The following is a 19,884-nucleotide window of genomic DNA, read 5'->3' as shown; positions in this document are numbered from 1 at the left end:
CGCTCCCGGTGGCTGTCGGAGACCGGAGGAGGGAGAAGAAGAAGCTGCTTCGCTGTGGACCGACGCTCTCCAGGCTCAGCACCGACTGACGCGGACAGCTCCCCCCGAGCCGAGCCGCTCTGCGCAGCCGCGGCGAGGGGCGGGGACTGGGGGGTGGGGAGGGGAGCTAGGGGGGCGGTGGTTCAGCTGAGTGATCGGGTTAATTTACACACACAAACACACACACACATGGACGAAATTTTGATTTTAGAAGTGGGGGGGACATATTTTAATAAAACCCAAACTCTTTCAGTTTCTTACAGTTTTCACCGATTTGCGCCGGCATTATTGGGCTTATGCGCTCTCTCTCCCCCTCTCTCTCTCTCTCTGTGTGTGTGTGTGTGTGTGTGATTGTGTGTGTGTGTGTGCGTGCGTGCGTGCGTGCGTGTTAATGTGTATCTCTGTGTGTACACGTGCGCAGGCTGCGCAGATGCACACTCACGTCCACACTTCACGCACGCACGGTGCAGAAATTATTTTCCAGACTGGACAGACTAGTTGTAGAAGAGGTGTAGCCTACATTCAGGGGGGAAATATCAATATGATATCAAAAGAAAACGAAATTCGTTTTATAAAGCCAGTATTTAGGAGCAAACTAGTGTAAAAACAGAGTCGCTGTGCTCTTCATGTAAAGCGCCGACGTGAGCGCACGCGGGGAGGGGGGGGGGGGGGGCAATCCTGCGTCGGTATGATGGGCAGCTCCACCTGACATATCAAACAAAGATCACTAAGGACTATGGATGTTGCCGTAAAAGAGAGAGAGAGAAAAAAAAGGTCGTTTATACGGTGGAAACCTGGCTTTACAGGCGGGGGCGGGGTTCCTACGGTATGCCCCCCCCCCCCCCTGCCTCGCGGAGGCTGCGGGGTGCAGCCTACTTCATGGCCCAGAGTAGCTGTTAAAAGACTACGACAAATGTAACACCTATACAGCTCTAATTAACGCTTTATTACAGTTCGTCCAATGAACGACTCATGGCGGTTATAGGTATATAGTGTGCAATGGCGGTGCTAGTGTTAATACAGTGTAACATTGTTTGTGGACGGTAAAAACAGCGGGGGACAAAAACGGCGTTTTGAAAAAGTGGGGGGGACATGTCCCCTGCGTCCCCCCCTAAAATTACGTCCGTGCACACACACACTGTCAGGACATGTAAACACGGTCCTGGGACTCTCCTACTATGAAGGCCTGTAGGCTACATCAGGGTCATTGGGTCAGGGTTTGGTCTAAGTTTAGGTTTGGGTTGGAGGGCAATGAAGCTCCTAAAGATTCCTTTAAATCATATAGGCTAGTACAATCCCCATTTTAACATAAAAAAGTAAAATGAAAAGATATAAAACAATGAAAAATAACCAGGACCCACCACAGGTCAGACATCCAGAGCATGGATTTATTATAAAAGACTTTTATAATAAAAGACTTGAAAATAAGCCAAATCTGTACTGAGTTGTGGAGATGTAAATCTATTTCTAAGATAATTTGTTGATGAGTTGGGGTTGAAACCTCTTGTGAGACTGAGCAGAGTGTATCTTAATAAATTAGAATATCATTTATTTCAGTAATTCAATTCAAAAAGTGAAATTAATACATTATATAGATCCATTACACAGAATGAAACATTTCACGACTTTATTTATTCAATTTCTTTTAGCCTAATTGTGATGATTATGAAGACCTAAAATTCAGTAGACTATCTCAAAAAAAAAAAAATTACAAAAGACCCATATTAAAAAAGCATTTTTAATATGGAAATGTTGGCTTTCTGAAATATGTCAATCTATATGCACTCAATACTTGGTTGTGGCTATTTGACTTAAACTATGGAAATTGACTTTCCTGAGATGCACCTGTACACATCCCTCTGAAGTGAGTTCGATCCACTAACCTTTATGATGTTTGACATCAACCCTATGTGTTAGCTAAACATTTAATTGACCAGAAGGCGGCCATGACTCCAGCCCCTCGGGGTGTCGCATTAGAGCCACCCACTGGGACAGCTTTCCATCTATTAGCCCTGTTAGCATCCCATTACCTGAGAATTATAGGATTGGTGAAATGAGAGGGATTATCTCTATGACACAAGCACATAATGCAAATTTATATATATCCATTGCCTGACTTGACCCTTTTTTTTTTACTAGTGGGAACTCTTGTTTCAGTCATTGTGAGGACTTGTGCTCATAAAACATTGAACGACAGGGCTAAAAAATCACTGTTAGAGCAGAAAGTGTGGTAGCCAGAGATGGAAACTCAAGTTGAATTGTCTCTTTGACAGTGATGCAGATGTCTAAATGGACCTTAGACGTCCAAATACCCACAACAGTGCTCTCCTCTTAAAATCTCAGTCTAAATCAGGTCAGATAACCCTATTTTGGGTTATTTGTTTATACATTATTCTGAAAATCAGGCTGCAATTCCTGTGAACTCATTCATTTCATGTCAGTTGTCTAAAGGAAAGAAGCAAGGACCTATCCACCTATGGTGATAATGAATGTAGCAACATTAGCACAACAAAATCAAAACAATAAGATGAAAGACGCTAAAGCAGAAATGACTAATTCAGAGAATAAATCATCACATCAACGACTATCATCTCTCATCACACACTTATTTAGACTCATTCTTACTATAGAGATACTGATGATTGCAGCTTTAAGTTGTCAAATATCAAACAATAGTGTCCAAATGACGGATTGTCAAACTGTAGCCTACATAAAGATTTTGATGAGTGAATGAGTGTAAAACTACAGTCTGCTCAAGTAAAAGTACGAGTACCAGCATCATCATATGTATCATTATATAAGTATCTGTAGTAAAAGTATTCATTATGCAGAGTGGCCGACTTTCCTGGTTAATGTTTTACTGGATTAAAATTATGCATGATGCATTAATTAGTGCATCGTTTTAACGCTGCAGCTGGTGAAGATGCATGGGGCTTATTTTACAGTAATTTGCTCCCCCTAAATCTATGCATAGCTATACATTTAGTATGTAAAGTTATTTAATGAATGAGCTGGAATAAAGGTTAAATATTTATATCTGTGATGCTGAAATTCAGTGCAGAAAATGGAAATGATGTTAAAAAAAAAGGTAGATATTGTGCATTTTTTGTGCATGTATCACTAAATCTGCTGAGGAGACTCCACCCCTAAACGTGTGATGCAGCTTCATCCCACCTGTAAACATGCAGATGTGCACACACAGATGAGGCTGGAATCTGTTTCCTACAAACGCACCATGTTTTGATTCTTCGGTTTAACAAGATGCTGAGCTGCACAGTAATCTCTGCAGACTGAGACCCTGAACCAGCGTCTGCTCTGCACGTGAAACACTTGCATTTACTGTATATTTTCCTGCAGAGCATCGAGAGTGAATGAATTTCTCTCTAATAATCCCCCCCACCCCACCCCTCCAGCCTGATGCTTCTTCTCCGAGGATAAGCTGATAACTTCGCCCGGGGCTTCCCTGGAGCCCTCGATCACATCACAGATTATAATGAGATGAGCCGCCGAGCAGAGAGAAACAGTCATGTGTTGAATCATGAACGGGCTCTAAAAATATCTGCATCTTCAGGCCTGTCAGGGAGAGAGAGGAGCACTTGTTTCTGTGTGTTTTTTTGCAACACCACAATCTGATTCTTACCGCAGGAAGGACTGCGAGGCATGCTGGGTCACATGACTCAATCCGGGGTCATATCTTGGCATTTTCTTGTAAAACAGGTCGTTGAGTTCACAGATTCCTCCCAGCGCAGTGTAAAATATAACCAGGAAATACAGTTTGACTCTTGAACTGAGGAGAAGGATTTAAATCCAGTGATTACCACAGTTGGTATAAATCACAGCCTCTGCAAATATATATAGTGTTTATTTTACATAAAGAACATTATGCCATGGCCATAGCTTTGACATCTATAGAGACTAAATCCATCATCATATTTAATTTTAATTTCATCATTCTGAGCTGCCACAGGAGGGCAGTGTTTGCACCAAACAAGGATCATGAACAAGGAAGTAAACTCTTATTTTGTTATTATTTGACCTATGAAAAATGATCAGTACATGAATGAATTACAGTGCTTTTATTCTGTAGAGGCATGTAGCCTAGCCTACTTTAATTTGGCAGCACTTCAGTTTCTCTCCATATCCTATCAAACGTAGATTATTTAAATTGAAGAAAATGAAAAGGAATATACATTTATTACCCTTTTTCATCTCAGAAAGGTGTTTAATCAGAATGGGATAATGGATTCTCATAATAAAACTCTGAAGATTAGATTGACTGCAGGAGAGGAGACAATATTAACTTAATTAGTTGCACTTGTGATTTCAAGTCCAAGAGCTGCTGTGAAAAAGTCCACAATATGATTTATCTAGTGATGATAAAGAATGACAATATATGATGTATAAAATATGTATTTCTCATATCTGCAGTGTAACTTGGCCTCTTCACAGGGAAAATCAAAGCTGCAGTGGCCGTCAGCTCCAGGGTTTTGTTATTGTGCTCACGGACTCACTGGGAACGGAGCTGTTGTCGACACGGTGCAGCTCCACCTGAGCTGCAGCAGCAGCAGGACGGAGTGTGAAGACACAGAGACACAGAGACTGTTCTTGTGCTCGGTGGGGCTTTATTAAAATTTCATGTGTTACTGTCAAACACAAACTTGTACATTTACCAGTGCATCTTCTTCTCAGTCATCCCTTTTTAAATCAGTACTAGTATGCTATAGCATACTATTTAGTGTCTAATAGCGATCCAGCAGCCTGAAAACCAATCAGTGATTGATTGATTGGACTTAACTGGATCAAACATCCTCCGAACTCTGAAACAACATAAATGTGTTTTCTCAGATTTACTCCAGTCAATCTCTGTTCTGTGTCCAGTTTCAAAGTAAATAGGGTCGCACACACACATGAGTCCAAAAACTGCACATAACATTGATAATATTGCCAATCTGATCAGAAAATCAGTAGGCCGATCATTTTCAATCAGGCTAAATCAAAATGGGCAAATTCTTATGAGACACACAGTACAAATTCAGGTGCAAAGTAGCTTTATGTTTTTTTGTTTTTTTTACCTATCATGAGGTATTTTTCTGTTGTTAATGCTCTTCCCATGATGCATCTGTCACTTCCTGTCCTGCAGAATCAAAACAACCAGGTTATTTCTACAGAGGGACTTGAAATTGCCAGGACGTTTGCAGATTGGACAAGCTAAAGCAGTTCCCATCATCAGTCCTCAGACCATAGACGTGGTGCTCTCCGGGTTGATCCGGACCGGCCTGGTGCTCTTCCTCAGGTCCTGCAGCTGTTTGGCCGGTTTGCCCACGCCCTCCTCGAAGCGCCGCTCCACCACGGGCAGCACCGTGTCGTGGAGGAAGGAGGCGTTCTGCACGATGAAGGCCTTCTTCTCGGCGTCCTGCTCGCAACGGAGGCTGTAGTCCACGTGCTGCACGGCCACCAGGATGATCTCCCTCAGGCTCTCCAGCAGCACCATGTGCAGCTCGGGGAAGTAGAGCTTCAGGCCTTCCTCCAGGAAGCTCATCATCTGCTTGGTGAAGGCCACGATGGTGTAGCTCAGGTTCACCCAGCAGTCGTCGCCCGTGTACTGCTCGAAGCTGCCCACGCCACAGCTGCGCATCTCGTCCTGAAAGAAGACAAACACAAAGTTAAAACAAACTATAAACTACTGTCTGTAGTAGCTTTTTTTTATTTCTTTTACATTATATGAATATATTGGATTGGTGCTCTGACACCTTGCAGCAGCTTTTTCCTTTCTTTCTTCGCAACAGTACATCTGTTTAATCTTATTATGTTAAAAATGTTTGTTTTCCATTTTTATGTGCTGGACGCCAGGAAGATTAGTTGTCGCCAAGGCGTCAACTAGTAGGGATCCATATTAAACAATAAACAATAAAATAGTTTTTTTTCTAAGTCTGATATGTCAATATCCTCACCATTAGCAGATGTCTATTAGGGGGTTTCTTTTCAATCAATGAATTTGTGTTTTATTCATACAAAACGAAAAACAACATCACAATTGCACTTTTCTTAAAGGGGAACTATGCAAGTCTTGTCTCTTCTTTTCTGTGTTGCTAACCCTCCTCCCGACCATGTGCATTTGTTTTCAACGAAGCGGGTGAGAAATCAATCCACAGAGCAGTGGATAACATTATTTATCATATACGATGTTACGATGTGTATATTTGTGTAGTCTTATCTGTCATAAATAAGAGATTACGGGTTACGGGGCGCGTTTGTGTCGCTGTGCTGCAGAGACGAGAGCTGGGTTGGTTTTCAGCCAAGAGACGCTAGGTCATTTAACCATCACAATTACTCTGAAGCTGTTTAATTCAAGTAAAAATGTAGCACAGTTAGGCTAACAATCCTGCATAGTTCCTCTTTAAGTCAGACATTAAATATTAAAACCCCCCAAAAAACAGTTCACAGTGGTATAAAACAAACAGAAACAGCACATCCTCGCTGTTCTTGCTTGATAAATAATTCAAGCAACTGGATTTTTAAAGATGTTTCTGACTAAACTAGAAGAAAATGAGTCAAAACAAGACAAACAAACACAAAAACCAGGCCGACCTTGAGTTTAGTCAGAGCCTCGGGGGTCATGAGGTTCATCCTCCTCCACATCTCCTCCGAGTTTCGGTGCTTGGTGGCTTCGATGATGATGTCCTTGTAGCTGTGCAGCGCCGCCTTGACGTCTTTGACCAGCAGCGACTGCAGGGTGAAGGTCAGGTCCAGCCCGATCTCCGTCAGCTGCTGACAGTGCTCCTTGGCCACTTTAACGCACTCGGCTGCTGTCGACAGGCTCTCCTTACTGTCGAACACCTGGCTCAGGCAGAAAAGGATATATTTAGAATATAATTAGACCTCAACAAGCTTTCAAATGAGATATCATATCACACCCTCCTGACTTCATCTCCTCCTCTTCGTACCTGTTTGCTGAAAGCGTCCACAAACATCCTCATGGCTGATTTGGACCAGACCACGAAGGCCGAGTAGCAGCCCGTGTTTCCAGCAAAGTCCATCTGGAACTCCTTGGCCGTCTCCAGCAGGCTGGTGAAGAAGATGTTGCAGAGCTTGTGGATGTAGAGCAGCGTGGCTCCCTCGATGCGAAGCTGCCGTATGGCCGTCTGGACGGCGGCGGCGCGGTTCTTCAGGAACAGCTCACAGGCCTTGGTGGACTGACCTGAAGCACAGCAGACAACAAGACAGAATGAGTGTAAATGTATGAATGTATGTGGTGGTGTGTGCAGAATTACACTGTAGGTCTAGATTTTGACATTTTATTCTCTTTTCCAAGGTTATAGCTGTGATTTGTGATATAAAAGTAAAGCCTGATAAAGGTGTTTACAACATACTGTGACTCATTCTGATCATATTTATGGATTCGGATCTCTGTATTTTAATGTTTTTAGGCCAAAAAACAATAAATTCAGATAAATAGGATGTCATATTCAATAAACAATGACTAGCCTATATAATATAGTTTAGGAGGAAGAAATGAATGTGAAATTTGGTCATTTAAAAAAAAAACATAAAATCTTGGGTGAGTGGTAAATCAAAAAGCTTTTTTTGACTCACAATTTCAGTATCTGTAAAATCCATCTGTTGTGTATCTTCTTATCAATTGTATTTTTCTCTGGTCTTGTAAACTAAACATGAAAAGTATATCTTAACACTGCAATTGTGTATATAATCTAATGTATGTCCCACAATTCTGTGATTCTGTCTTGAAATCAATAAGTTTAAACCGTGTGTGATAAAAAAGAAAGAAAAAAAAAAGAAAGTGCCACTCTCACTCAATTTAAACCAAGCTGATAAGTCAGTAGGTGGATCGACTCAAAATGAAGTTTGATAATAGCATCAGTTTCTCAGTTGTGGTGATTTGCCATTTGTCCACATCTTAATCATAAAGTGAGTGTATAAAGATGGACTGTTTTGACTATTTTTCTTATTTTCTTTATATAAAATCACACTTAAACAGCCTCTAAAAATTGACATCAGAATGTTGTTGTTGCATGTTCTTTACAAGTGTTTTAAATGATCGTGCTACTACATGCAAAATAAATGCAAATATTACACTGAAGGAAGTGATGCAGAGACATTCACTCCCTCAGCTGCTGACAAGGTTGAAGTAGAAGTGTGTGAACCTCCTGTAGTGAACTGTGTGAAACTAATATGAGTGTATCCAGCTGACTGTCTGTCTGGTGATGTATAATGTCTTGTATTATTTGAATACTGGTGAAAACCGCAGCAGCACCTAGTCTGATGAGCTGGGACACGGCCCGCCTGGTGGCCTTGGGTCCTCCACGGAGGGACCGGTCCGGAGACAGCTCGAACACCAGGACCTCGGTCAGCTGCCGCACGCGCTCGTCCACCTTGCACCGGAGCTCTTTGACCCTCTGGGTGACCGGCTGGTCTTTCAGATACTCGTTGAGCTTGTCCAGCAGGTCCACGGCGCCCTCGAAGTCCCTCTGGGCGATGCAGACGTCCAGATCCTCCGGCAGCTCCTGGATCCACTCCAGACCGAGGTCCACGCTCTCCTCAGAGTCCGGGGTCTCGTCGTCCTCCACGTCGAAGGGGTTGGTGGACACCTCGGCTCTCACGGGGGACGTGGGCACCACCTCCACCACCTGCTGCTCCTCCTTCTTGTGCCTGTCCTTGGTGACTTTGTTCTTCTTGGTCTCGTCCAGGATCTCCAGCCACTCCTTCTTGATCTTGCTGTTCTCCGCCTGGAAGATGCGGCTGTCCGGGAACATGAGGATCTTGAACATGTCCTTCATGGGGGGGTTGTCCTTGACGTTGACCACGGCGAAGCTCTCCAGGTCGTACAGGGCGTTGTACTTGTACTTGACGGTGCCCCTGCGGTTTGGCAGCCAGGTGGCGATCAACAGGCAGTCGTTCATGAGGAAAGCGTGCACCTTCTGGATGGGGGACATGTTGTCAACATCAAACTCAACCAGGTCTCCATTGTAGACCAGATGCCTCCCTGGGGTGTCCATGATGTTCTTACCCCCCTCCACTTTCTCCAGCAGGGAGGTGAGGGTCCTCTGCTTCAGCTCCTCCGTCTCCTTGGGGAAAGCAGCCTGCATCTCCTTGGAGGTCTCGTCCTTGTCGGCGGACAGCAGGGCCTGGGTGATGCTCTCCATGATGCTCTTCTGCTCCGTCAGGATGTGGCTCAGCTGGTACATCTCGCTCTCCAGGTACGAGATCTCCTTGGCCGTCTCGATGAACTGCCTGTAGTTCTTGTAGACGTTTTTCTTCAGGTTTTGCGCCGTCTCGTCGGCCAGGTTTTGGATCTTCTGCCGGTGCTCCTGCAGGTCTCGGTCGCCATCGGACTGCTGTGACAGCTGCTTCACGTAGTTTTGAGGGTCGAAATTGGGCGATTCGAGCAGCTTCCGCAGCCGGTTTCCAGTTTCCGACATCTTTCCGTCGCCTTGTGTGTTTGTTTTACTGAGGCAAAATGTTGACTAATTGAGGATAAATGGAGAGACAGAAGAGGAATTCACCGAGAGTCCTCGGCTCATATCCGCCTGCAACCCAAACAGGAAGCTGTAAACTCGTTCACACCCTGGGACGTCACGGGACTCAGGAAAAACAGTTGGTCAAACAAATTGCACCAAAACTGTCATTTTTCAATAATATGTCCTCGTTCGCACAATAAAACATCATTAATCGATTGTATCACTTGTAATATACATATAAATATCGGACTTGTGGCCCAATTTTCATGAATTTAACCACTAAATTACGCTAGAAAAACCTCGGGTGGATTTTTCGTTGGCCAACAACATAGAATTAAATACTGCATTTCCCAGCATGCATTGCTTTGCGTTTGTCCGCTTCACAAAAAATCAAAGACGGTTATCTTTGGAAAAAATGTTGTTTTGGATGTATTGATAGCAACAGATAATGTGACAGTAGTTGTAAACTTATATTGAAATACAATAGACTTTAAGTTAATGTACTTACTGCGTAGTTTTTAGAAGTTTTAACGGACGTTTGTAACAGAAATTGGTCATGGAGGTTACGGTTAAGTTAGATGACGACCAACTAAACACACAGCCGAGGAGTAGAATAAAAGCGTCTTATCGTGTGTGTTATTTAATTGTTTTGTTTACATTTTGTGACGTTTCTATTCCTTATTTATTGAGTTGATTGGTATATATCATAGACTGTAAAAAAATAAATTAAAAAAAGGTATATATAAACATTACAGTAGCCCTGTAGTACACACTCCACACCGGTAGTTGGCGGTGGCGTAACCGGAAGTAGTTTGCCGTCAACCGTCAGTACCATAGAAGAGCTGTTGGCGACTGTTAGCAAACACCTCCGGTTGTTATGAAGATGCGTTGACGGTGCATTTTAGGGTGAAATCATGACTTAAAGCAATATATTTAAATATTTAGTATTTTATTTTAGGGCTACATCGATGTAGCTAAGGCAGGTTCCTTTTTTCTTAGTTTTTAGTGTTGTAATGGATGAGGATTTGCTGCTAGCCATCCAGCTGCAGGAGCAGTTTGACACCGAGTATGAGACGTCGCTACTCCCATCGAGCTGTTTTGACGATAACGACTTCGGGCAGAGCAGTAAGAAACGAAAGGTGGATGTAGTAGTGTGTAGTAGAAGTGGTGGCAGCAGCAGCGATGTTGTTCCCTACTGGAAGAAGCCGCCGCCGGCGACTGGCCAGCCCGAGAGGCCGCTGTCCATCGTGGATGCGTCCTGGGAGACGCTGGACCCCAGTCCCGATGTCAGAGCCATGTTCCTGGAGTTCAACGACACGTTCTTCTGGGGGAAACTGAGCGGGGTGGAGGTGAAGTGGAGCCCCAGGATGACACTGTGAGTCCGGCGGCATGGTGGTGGTGTTATTGTAATGTGATGGGCCAGGCCAGTCCCACATTGTAGCTGAATTTACAATCAGCACATTTTACTGATAACATGTGGATTTGTTCTGTTGATTCCTAGCCACTTTTAGTTACTCAAGTTGCTCAATTTCAGATTCTTATTAACTCAGCCAGCAGATCCAAACGCTACCATTGCTGCTGACTTTGAATTTGTGACCAACATGTGAGACTCATGGAACCAGCATTGAAAACCCCATGACCATGTCTCAATGCAGATGAATATTCAATATAGATGCAGATGAATATTCAATATAGATAGATAGATAGATAGATAGATAGATAGATAGATAGATAGATAGATAGATAGATAGATAGATACTTTATTAATCCCAGTAGGGAAATTCAGGTGTCTCTCACTCATCCAGACAATTAAAAACGCAGACCAGTACATACAATAATGGGACAATAACATAAAATAAAATAAATAAATAAACACAAATGAGCCAGTACACTACACTCAATATAGTGACCTACATGATGACGTTTTACATAAATAAGGTTAGGTTTGCTGTATGAAGATTAGCTGGGTTACAAGGCCCATGAACTCTGATATATAGCTTTATTTTAAAGTCTCCAAGTCCAATAATTGACAGGCAGGCAGACAAATAGACGGATAAACAAAGAAATATAGACAGCACACAGTCTGTCCACACACAAGCCAAAAACGGTACAGTTGTTCAGACCAGTATTTCCAAAACATGGAAGTGTAATTTGTGTCACTCTGAGTTGGGTCAGTCAGAGACATTATAATTCCATTTTTTGATCTTGATTTTTGATAATGAACTGTAAGCATACCACTTTAGTTAGTCTAAGTAAACCAAAGGTGCTGATATATGAATGCTCTCCTCTGTAGGGTTTTTTGAAACGACATGTGTGTTTACCTTTTCTTGCAGGTGTGCTGGTGTGTGTTCCTACGAGGGCCGAGGTGGACTGTGTTCAATCAGACTCAGTGAGCCGCTGCTGAAGCTGAGACCTAGAAAAGACCTAGTTGAGGTGAGCTGGAGAGTTAAAATTATGTAGTATCTCATCAAATCATTTGGATCCCATTCCATTCAACTAACAATCTTTCTAATATTTCAGTTTGTCGGACACATTATAATTTGCATCTTTGTGGAATTTGTATCTATCAACAAAATATCTTGGGCATTTCATATGTGAAGACTTGAATAATAATAGAGATGTGTGTAATGCTGCAATTTATATGGTCAGGCTCATTGCTGCATAAACTTGGTGTGTGCTCACGCAAGTGTGAAATAATCTCTGTTCAGGGCCTACTGTATCCCTATGTATACAGCTCATCTGTGGTGGCGATACAAAAACAGCAGCATGCAGAGGTTAACTGTGGCCTACAATGATGTTATGAGACTGCTGCTTCGTGTCTCCAGATGCAAGTCAGCTGTTTGCAAATTGTGGTGTACAAATTCATGTCCTGTTTGGACAAGTCCAAGAATGCTGTTATAAAGTTATCAATCAGCCCTAAGCAAAGCTGCTATCGGTTTACATCTGGTCTCTACAGGAGCCTTTAAAATTGTTTAATTGTTTTACTGTTTTGTTTTGTTTTTCTTTTCTTTTTATGTTTTTATTGTCTCATTGTCTTGTCTTCTAATCTAAAGTCTTTTTGTTGTTTGTTTGTTTCCCCAGACTCTCCTCCATGAAATGATTCACGCCCTCCTGTTCGTGACCCAGAACAACAGAGACAGAGATGGTCACGGACCCGAGTTCTGCAAACATATGAACCGGATCAACGAGGCCACTGGGACAAAGATTTCAGTGGGTGTATTTTAATTCATTAATTTTAAGTGGTTCACAAATATTAAATATAAAACAGTAAAATAATCATCCATAACCTCTCTCGCAGGTCTACCACAGCTTCCACGATGAGGTCGACGTTTACCGACAGCACTGGTGGCGATGCGACGGGCCCTGCCAGACCCGCAAGCCTTACTTTGGCTACGTGAAGAGGGCCATGAACCGGGCTCCGTCCTCTCAGGACCCCTGGTGGGAGGACCACAGGAGGTCGTGTGGTGGGACGTACACCAAGGTCAAAGAGCCCGAAGGATACGGCAAGAAAGGCAAGAAGGACGGGAAAAAGGACGGGAAGACGGTGGATAAGAAGACGCCAGGGAACGGGAAGCCTTCGAGTACAGCCACAAGTGCTGCAGGTAACTTCCTCTGTGTTTATCCAGCAGGAACAGATGTGTATTTATGGATTGTGATTACAGTGTATTACAGGGTTCCTACACAAGTAAGGTAAAGCATGGAATTTGATTTTATACATTTCCAGGTCTGGAGAAGTATGTAGAAGAAGTATGGAAACTATTGTATGGAAATATATTTATCTCAAAGGGATAGTTCAACATTTTGGCAAATTGGCCCATTGCCATAATCTCTATAGTTTTAGGAGTAGGTTCGTTACCATAATTGTCGGTGCAAGCTGTTTTCACAAGGTAAATTCATGCAAAACTGCTGATGCGCATTCCTGTGGGGGGCAGTTTTTCAGCAAGCAGTCTCTGTATTTACCTCTAAAATAACTCCGTCTCGTAACGTTCTGTTATTATCACATAGCGTGGTGAATGTGCAGGTCACAACTTGTCCACCAGAGCGTTTTGGAGTTGTTGGATTGTGTATTTGACGAGTTTGATTAAGGAAACCAAGAAATCCCATTAGCCTCCGTAGCGTAGCTCTGAGCAGCTCACGGCTCTGCTCCACCGTTCAAAAAATAGCTTGCACCGACAATTAAAGGCAACAAACCTACTCCTAAAACTAAATGGACTATGGAAATGAGCCAATCTGCCAAAAATGTTGAACTATCCCTTTAATATTTATCTGGGTCTGATCTTATCTGAAGTTATTTGGGTTAATTATCTTGTATGTGCTATTGTACCTAGCTATTTGGTGACATAATAATGAAAACAAACGATTAATTGCATAATTTATTTACATGATACACATCTAATTACTCAAATGTCACAAATTATTAGAATTTTTTTTACAAAGAAGTCTGGAAATTTAGTGTCTGGAAAAAGTTGGGAATTTCAAATGTGTAGGAATCCTGGTATTAGAATCACTATTTTTGCTCAGATGTCACTAAGAGAATTTGTTGCTTGTCTCTAATCCGTCCACTTTCTTCTCTCCCAGGTTCTGGATTACAGGATATCAGGAACATCATTCCCTTCAGTGGCAAAGGCTTCCTGCTCGGAGGGAAGTCCCAGTCCTCCACGTCTTCCTCCCCGTCGCCCAAACCACCAGCGCCTGCTCTGCCTGTCTCTCCTCCCAAGAAGCTCCTCACCCCCTCTCCCCCAGCAAGGACTCTCACCTCCGGGGGGCCGAAGCCGCCTGTGAAGAGGTCGGTCGGTAACACGAGGGTTTTTGTCAGCATCGGTGGTTCGCCCGTCAGAATCCCTAAACCCCATCGTAGCAGCAGCAGCAGCAGCAGCAGCCAGGGAGCAGAGAAGATCAAGCAAAAGTCTATTGAGGATCTTTTTACCAGCGTGGGTGTGAGGAAATCAGGAGGCCAGTCAAATACAGACACTAAAAGAGACCCACTGACCTCACCAAAGACCAGCAGCACTGCTACCTCTGCCTCTTCCTCTTCCTCCTTTCCTAAACAACAAAGTTCATCATCTCAGTGGAACAAAGGCAGCCCCACTAAACCACTCCAGTCTAAATACTTCAATCATTCCAGCAGTGACGGTGCAGCAGGAGCTTCTTCTGCTGCTGGTGCTGGTGGTGCTGGTGGTGCTGGTGGTGCTGGTGGTGTTGGGGGTCAGGCATCGAGGAAGAGGTCGTGGGACGAGCGCAACGGCTCAGCCAGCATCTTCGACTTCTTCCAGAAAACATTAGGTAGCGATTCAGGAGCAGCAGCAGCAGCAGCGTCGAGGGAGTCAACGAAAATAAAAACACCTGCAATGCAGCAAAGAACTGCCACGGCCACCACCTCCTCTTCCTCCTCCTCTTTATCCGCTACATCTTCTCAACATTCCTCTGCAGGGTTGAACAGTGTTACCACCTCTTCTTCCTCTTCTTCCACTTCCTCCTCCTCCTCTGCGCTGATGGTCAGTTGTCCCGTGTGCCAAGCAAAAGTTCAGGAGTCAAAGATCAACCAGCACCTCGACTCCTGCCTCTCCTGAAAAAAGGGGACAAGCACATTTCAAGAAGGATGATGCAGCAGGGATGTTGCAATAAAACCGACTTTTAGAGATTAGTTGTGTTCAGTTATATTAGATCCTTTTTTTGATTTTAAAGCATTGTTTGGATGGTTTTACTGCGAGGTTGGATGGTTTTCTCTGTGCCTTGGTGAAGCGAGTGAGCTGCAGTGTTTTAAACAAGATGAAAGTTTTCGTTCAAATCAGGTAAAAAGAGGAAACGAGTAGCAAAAGTTTGTGCACCAGAATCAAAAGTACTGCTGTTTTAATTGTGTTGAATATTCAAAGGTGCACTCATAGTCATATCTACCACACTGATCAGCTTTGTACAAACTCTCTAATTACTCCACTGCAGGACTACCTCCGTTAATTAGAGAGTTAATGAGATTGATCAGTATGAAGATACCGGCTAGGATGTGAATTCAGAAGCTGCTTTGTTCGTGTGTGTGTGTGTGTGTGTGTGTGTGTGGGGACAGGGAGGTTATTTTTGCCTCCTCTGCGTGTGGACTACTTCCTGCAGTCCTAAGTGTCCTCCATCTCAGGTCTCAGATCTGCATCTGCTGCCCTTCAGACAGAGGGAGACGCCCACCGACCGACCGACCTCCACTGATCTGAGAGCATCAGATTTCACACCGACTGGCTGTTTATTTCTACTTCACATCGACTCTGCTTCCATCTTGTCAGGTCAACTTCAAATGCCATAACCTTAAAATCACAACTTTGAAAACATTTTAGTTGTATATATGTGTGTGTTTGTTTGTTCTTTTATGCGTTTTATGTGTGTCTTAGTTTTAAAGGAGATTGTTCAACTTGTTTAAACTGGTTTTGTTGCCAAATAAAAACACTTTTACCGTTGGATTTATCTGAATGTTTTGTGTTGTGAGGTGAAATCATAGAGAGGTATCACACCTAAGTCAAACTGTCAAGTGTAATGATAAGTAACCACAACATTAATTTGAATGAATACATGATCAGACATTCAGTGCGTTAGTTTTCTTGTGAAATGTTTGATTGTTTCAGCTCTTCAGGCTTTTAAATCTTCAAATCCTTCAAAAGAGAATCTGTTTGATGAAGGCCGCTCTAGGTTTTACGGGTTGCAAACAGATACTGACTTGTTTTGTGGGGTCAAAATAAGATTGGTAATCTGTGCTTTAGGCTTAGTGACACTTATCTTCATCACATTGCGTAACTTTAAAAAGTGATTAAAATGCAACAATGAAGCAGTGAACCGAGGTTACAGCCCTGTGTTTCAGCTAGAGTTGATGTTTTTGTTTTGCTTTACTTTACTCAGAAAAGGTGACATTAGTTTTAAACACTGTGTTGCCTTGTGCAGCTCTAACCATGTGTTTTCATCTGGGAGGTTGTGTGAAAAAAATGAACCGAGACCACTGCACACACACACACACACACCCTAAACTCTTCATAATGACAGAGGGCGTCATGGGGACGGGGAGAGAGCGAGGCAGACTGATAGTGGGCGTTAACGGAGCTGGTGGCGGTGGGTGAGAGGAGGGAGGGGTGGGGTAGGGGTAGGGGGGGGTTAGAGGTCAGACAGCGTGAGGCCAGCTGCTGATCAGGACTACGCCCCTCCGGTCCCTGCAGGCCACGCTGGAGCCGGGCCAGCGGCAGTGACAAAGCATGTCGGAGTACTACACCCATCTCATTTCAATTACCACAGTCTGCCGCTGCTGCTGCTGCACACACACACACACGGTTACACACACACCTTTCATTACCATCTGGCTGCACATGCATCACCCTCTGAAGTGATAAATATATCACAGGCAGAAAGAATGCATTGGAAAGCAGGACACAGCATATTTTTGACTTGAACAGTCTGCAGAGCTCAGTTTTTTGCTCCTACACACAAGTTAAAGTGACTCAACCTTTATCTTGTGTTGGCTTTCTGCTCTTAAATCAGATTTAACATTTTTTTTTTTCATTAAATCTTCTCTTGGTTACATTTCCTTATCCATGAAAAGGTAAGTTTTAATATTTTTGGTGTGGGCCCTGGGCCTTTTTGTCAGGTAACCTTCCTCTTGTCAGTTTTCTGCTACCATCTCTTGTGTTAGGGTCGGTTTTAACCCGAGTCTTAAATGAGCTGTAAAACAAACTAAAAACAATTATTTATCATCCTATTTGTTTCTCATCTCTTTGTTACAGGCTTCCTTATCCATAAAAAGGTTGGTTTTGCACTTATGATTTCAGTTTTAACTCTCATAATTGTTTTTATCATTATAACCGGGTCAAAATCGACCCTAACACACAACTGTCATCATTTTAACCAGAGCATTTTAGAAATTTGTTTGTTTGATTTTGTTTGTTTGTTTGTTTGATTTTGTTTAAATAAAGGTTCCTGACAAAGTCAAAAAGCCTTGATGCAATAAACACATTTATATGGTTACTTTATGCATTAAAAACCTAAAAACGGGTCACTGGCGACCCAAACACAAGAGGAAGGTTAATGTTGAGGAAATCTTTACAGTTTGATAATATCAGATTGTTGAAGCTGGTGCATAAATATATGCAGATTAATTTCACTGCTAATTTCAAATATTTCATATACAGTTGGGTATAGTTAAGTCCCAGACCTGCAGTTGGACCTCCACTGAATAGTTACAAGAAGAATCTGAAGGTTTGGGCTGAAAACATTTAAATCAAAGTTGAAAGTTGAAGTGTCAGAGAAAAATCACTGTTTTAATAGCTCATGCACACGGGGTCAAAAGGTTAAAATGATAAATCAATGCTTTCATACAAAATGGAAAAGTGACTAATACAAGTGTGACATGTACTTGTATGCCGCTAATACACAGTGGAATGGAAATGCTATCAAAACAGAACATATTTATACCAATGACTTCCACTTAAGGAAGTAGAATTTTCCACGGAGCCACTAAATGCAGCATGCTGACTGGTTGCACAAATTAGTCACCGGCCAGTGACAAATTATTATTGTTGTTTCCTTCCTCCAACACAAGGAGGAGGTTGTTTTATGGATCTAGTGGTTGTGGTTCTACAGCAGGAGGACGTGAGGTCAGCGTGATGTGTCGGCGTGGTTACACTTTTATTGCAGACACGGCTTTCCACATATTACTTTTGTGTTTTCATACTCAAAAACACATCAGTATCCACCCATTGTCACACTGTAATTTCCATAACCGCTGTTTGACTTGGGGAGGAAGCTGTCATCATCCTCATCCTCTCCCAGGGGCCCCCAGGAGCAGCTGTCCTCCTCAAACCGGCCCACTCCTCCTCTTTCCTGACCTGCTGTGACGCTGACGCACTATAGGAAGCTGACCTCCTCCAAACGCACACACAAACACACAACCACAGCCGCCCTCACCCGCCCTCACCCTCCCTCCCTCCTCTCAAGACCTATTGTCTGTCTTTGACGGTCATACATCCCAGACAAGCTCCAAGTTCAGTGACACTGACAGTCCATTGTTTGTCGCAGCAGTCAGGCGTCACTGTACTGTATAGCACACTTTTGCGTTTTCATTTCAAGCTTTTGTTGGTGCTATTCTTGTTGAATTTTTCAGTTGATTCATTGTTTATTGACTCTATATGATACTAGAAAGTAGAAATGTCCATCACAGTTTCCCCCAGCCAATTGCAAGGTCTTCACAATCTATGTATTGAAAAATATTCAAACAAATGTCATATAAAACAGCATTTTACTTGAAAAACAATGAACTGTTGTCAACATATCTTTATTTTCTGTTATATCGTACTTTTATAATATCTTTTAAACACTATTGATACTAAAAATGCTCAAAACAAGACAGAAAGAATAAAAAGAATACAATAAAATGGAGATGGAAAGAAAAAGAAGCAATGAGAGACTGTGTGATGGGAGAAACCGTCTTTGTGCCTACATGTGTATCGACTATAACTGGTTTTGCGCTTTAGGCAAGATATGGTATTTCCAACAGCAGGGACATAAGCGGATATCTTTGGACCATTATTAGCCAGCCTATGCCAAGTGATGCAAACCCATTGTGCTTTTTAGCAAGGCAGATTAACACCACACTGTTACGGATACATGTATCCCCAGGGGGTGCCATCATACGCCTAATCCTTTGATCACAGGCGGCAGTGACGACGATGATAAAAACGTTGGTGGTGGTGGTGGTGGTGGTGGTGATGAGAGCTTATAGAGAGGCTCCTTCTGCTCATAAAATCCCCAGACAAAACAGATTGACCTTGATCAGCCTCTAAACTGTGCAGATGTGGACTGTCAGCTGATGGCTAATTGTATGAGGAGCATGGAAGAGGCTGCACAGTGGGGGTGTGATGTTTTCCAGGGGCAAATATGACACATGTTATTATGTAGACTGGTTTAAAACAGTCAAAAGCTGTTAACATTTTGAGACCCATAAATATAATTAGGCTACCCCGTTAGTTGATTATCCATCCCCACACATAGCAGTAGCGAAGCATTAAGCATTCATGAGTTAATTTATTATGGTAGATTTAAAAACAAATTTGAAACCATAACTGAATGTTGGAAAAGGAGCAAGAAAGACTGTGTTAAACATCAGTGGATAAAACGAGAAAGTTGTTTTGCACTAAAACACTAACACACCGTCTTTATAGTTGAATTTGAAAAATAAATTTCTCCATAAAAGTCCTCAAACAACACCATAATGCACTGAAATATCCGGTATGCTAATGCTAACAAAAAATACTTGATAGTTGGACTTTTATCTTTGTTTCATTTGACATTTTGTAAACATGTGAAATTCTCTTTCTGTTATAGCCTGTAGGCCTATATATAGGCTACA

At 42.7% G+C, this 19,884-nt stretch overlaps 2 protein-coding genes across 2 annotated transcripts; one reads left to right on the top strand and one right to left on the bottom strand.

The window, feature by feature from the left end:
• Positions 1 to 4,704: 4,704 nt before the first annotated feature.
• On the bottom strand, positions 4,705 to 9,597 carry exoc8 (exocyst complex component 8). The gene is made up of 4 exons (XM_084000874.1): positions 8,312 to 9,597; positions 6,984 to 7,237; positions 6,628 to 6,876; positions 4,705 to 5,680 (listed from the first exon to the last, which is right to left on the bottom strand). Exons 1-4 carry the CDS (start codon positions 9,474 to 9,476, stop codon positions 5,273 to 5,275), a joined length of 2,076 nt encoding a protein of 691 aa, XP_083857000.1. The 5' UTR covers positions 9,477 to 9,597; the 3' UTR covers positions 4,705 to 5,272.
• Positions 9,598 to 10,370: 773 nt separating this feature from the next.
• Positions 10,371 to 15,312, top strand: sprtn (SprT-like N-terminal domain). The gene is made up of 5 exons (XM_084000370.1): positions 10,371 to 10,890; positions 11,849 to 11,948; positions 12,597 to 12,725; positions 12,814 to 13,117; positions 14,094 to 15,312. Exons 1-5 carry the CDS (start codon positions 10,529 to 10,531, stop codon positions 15,083 to 15,085), a joined length of 1,887 nt encoding a protein of 628 aa, XP_083856496.1. The 5' UTR covers positions 10,371 to 10,528; the 3' UTR covers positions 15,086 to 15,312.
• The last annotated feature ends 4,572 nt before the right edge of the window (positions 15,313 to 19,884 follow it).

The sequence above is a fragment of the Trachurus trachurus genome, assembly GCF_905171665.1.
Source record: "Trachurus trachurus genome assembly, chromosome: 24".
In the NCBI taxonomy this organism is placed as follows: Eukaryota; Metazoa; Chordata; class Actinopteri; order Carangiformes; family Carangidae; genus Trachurus; species Trachurus trachurus.
This window is presented reverse-complemented; position numbering and strand designations above follow the sequence as displayed.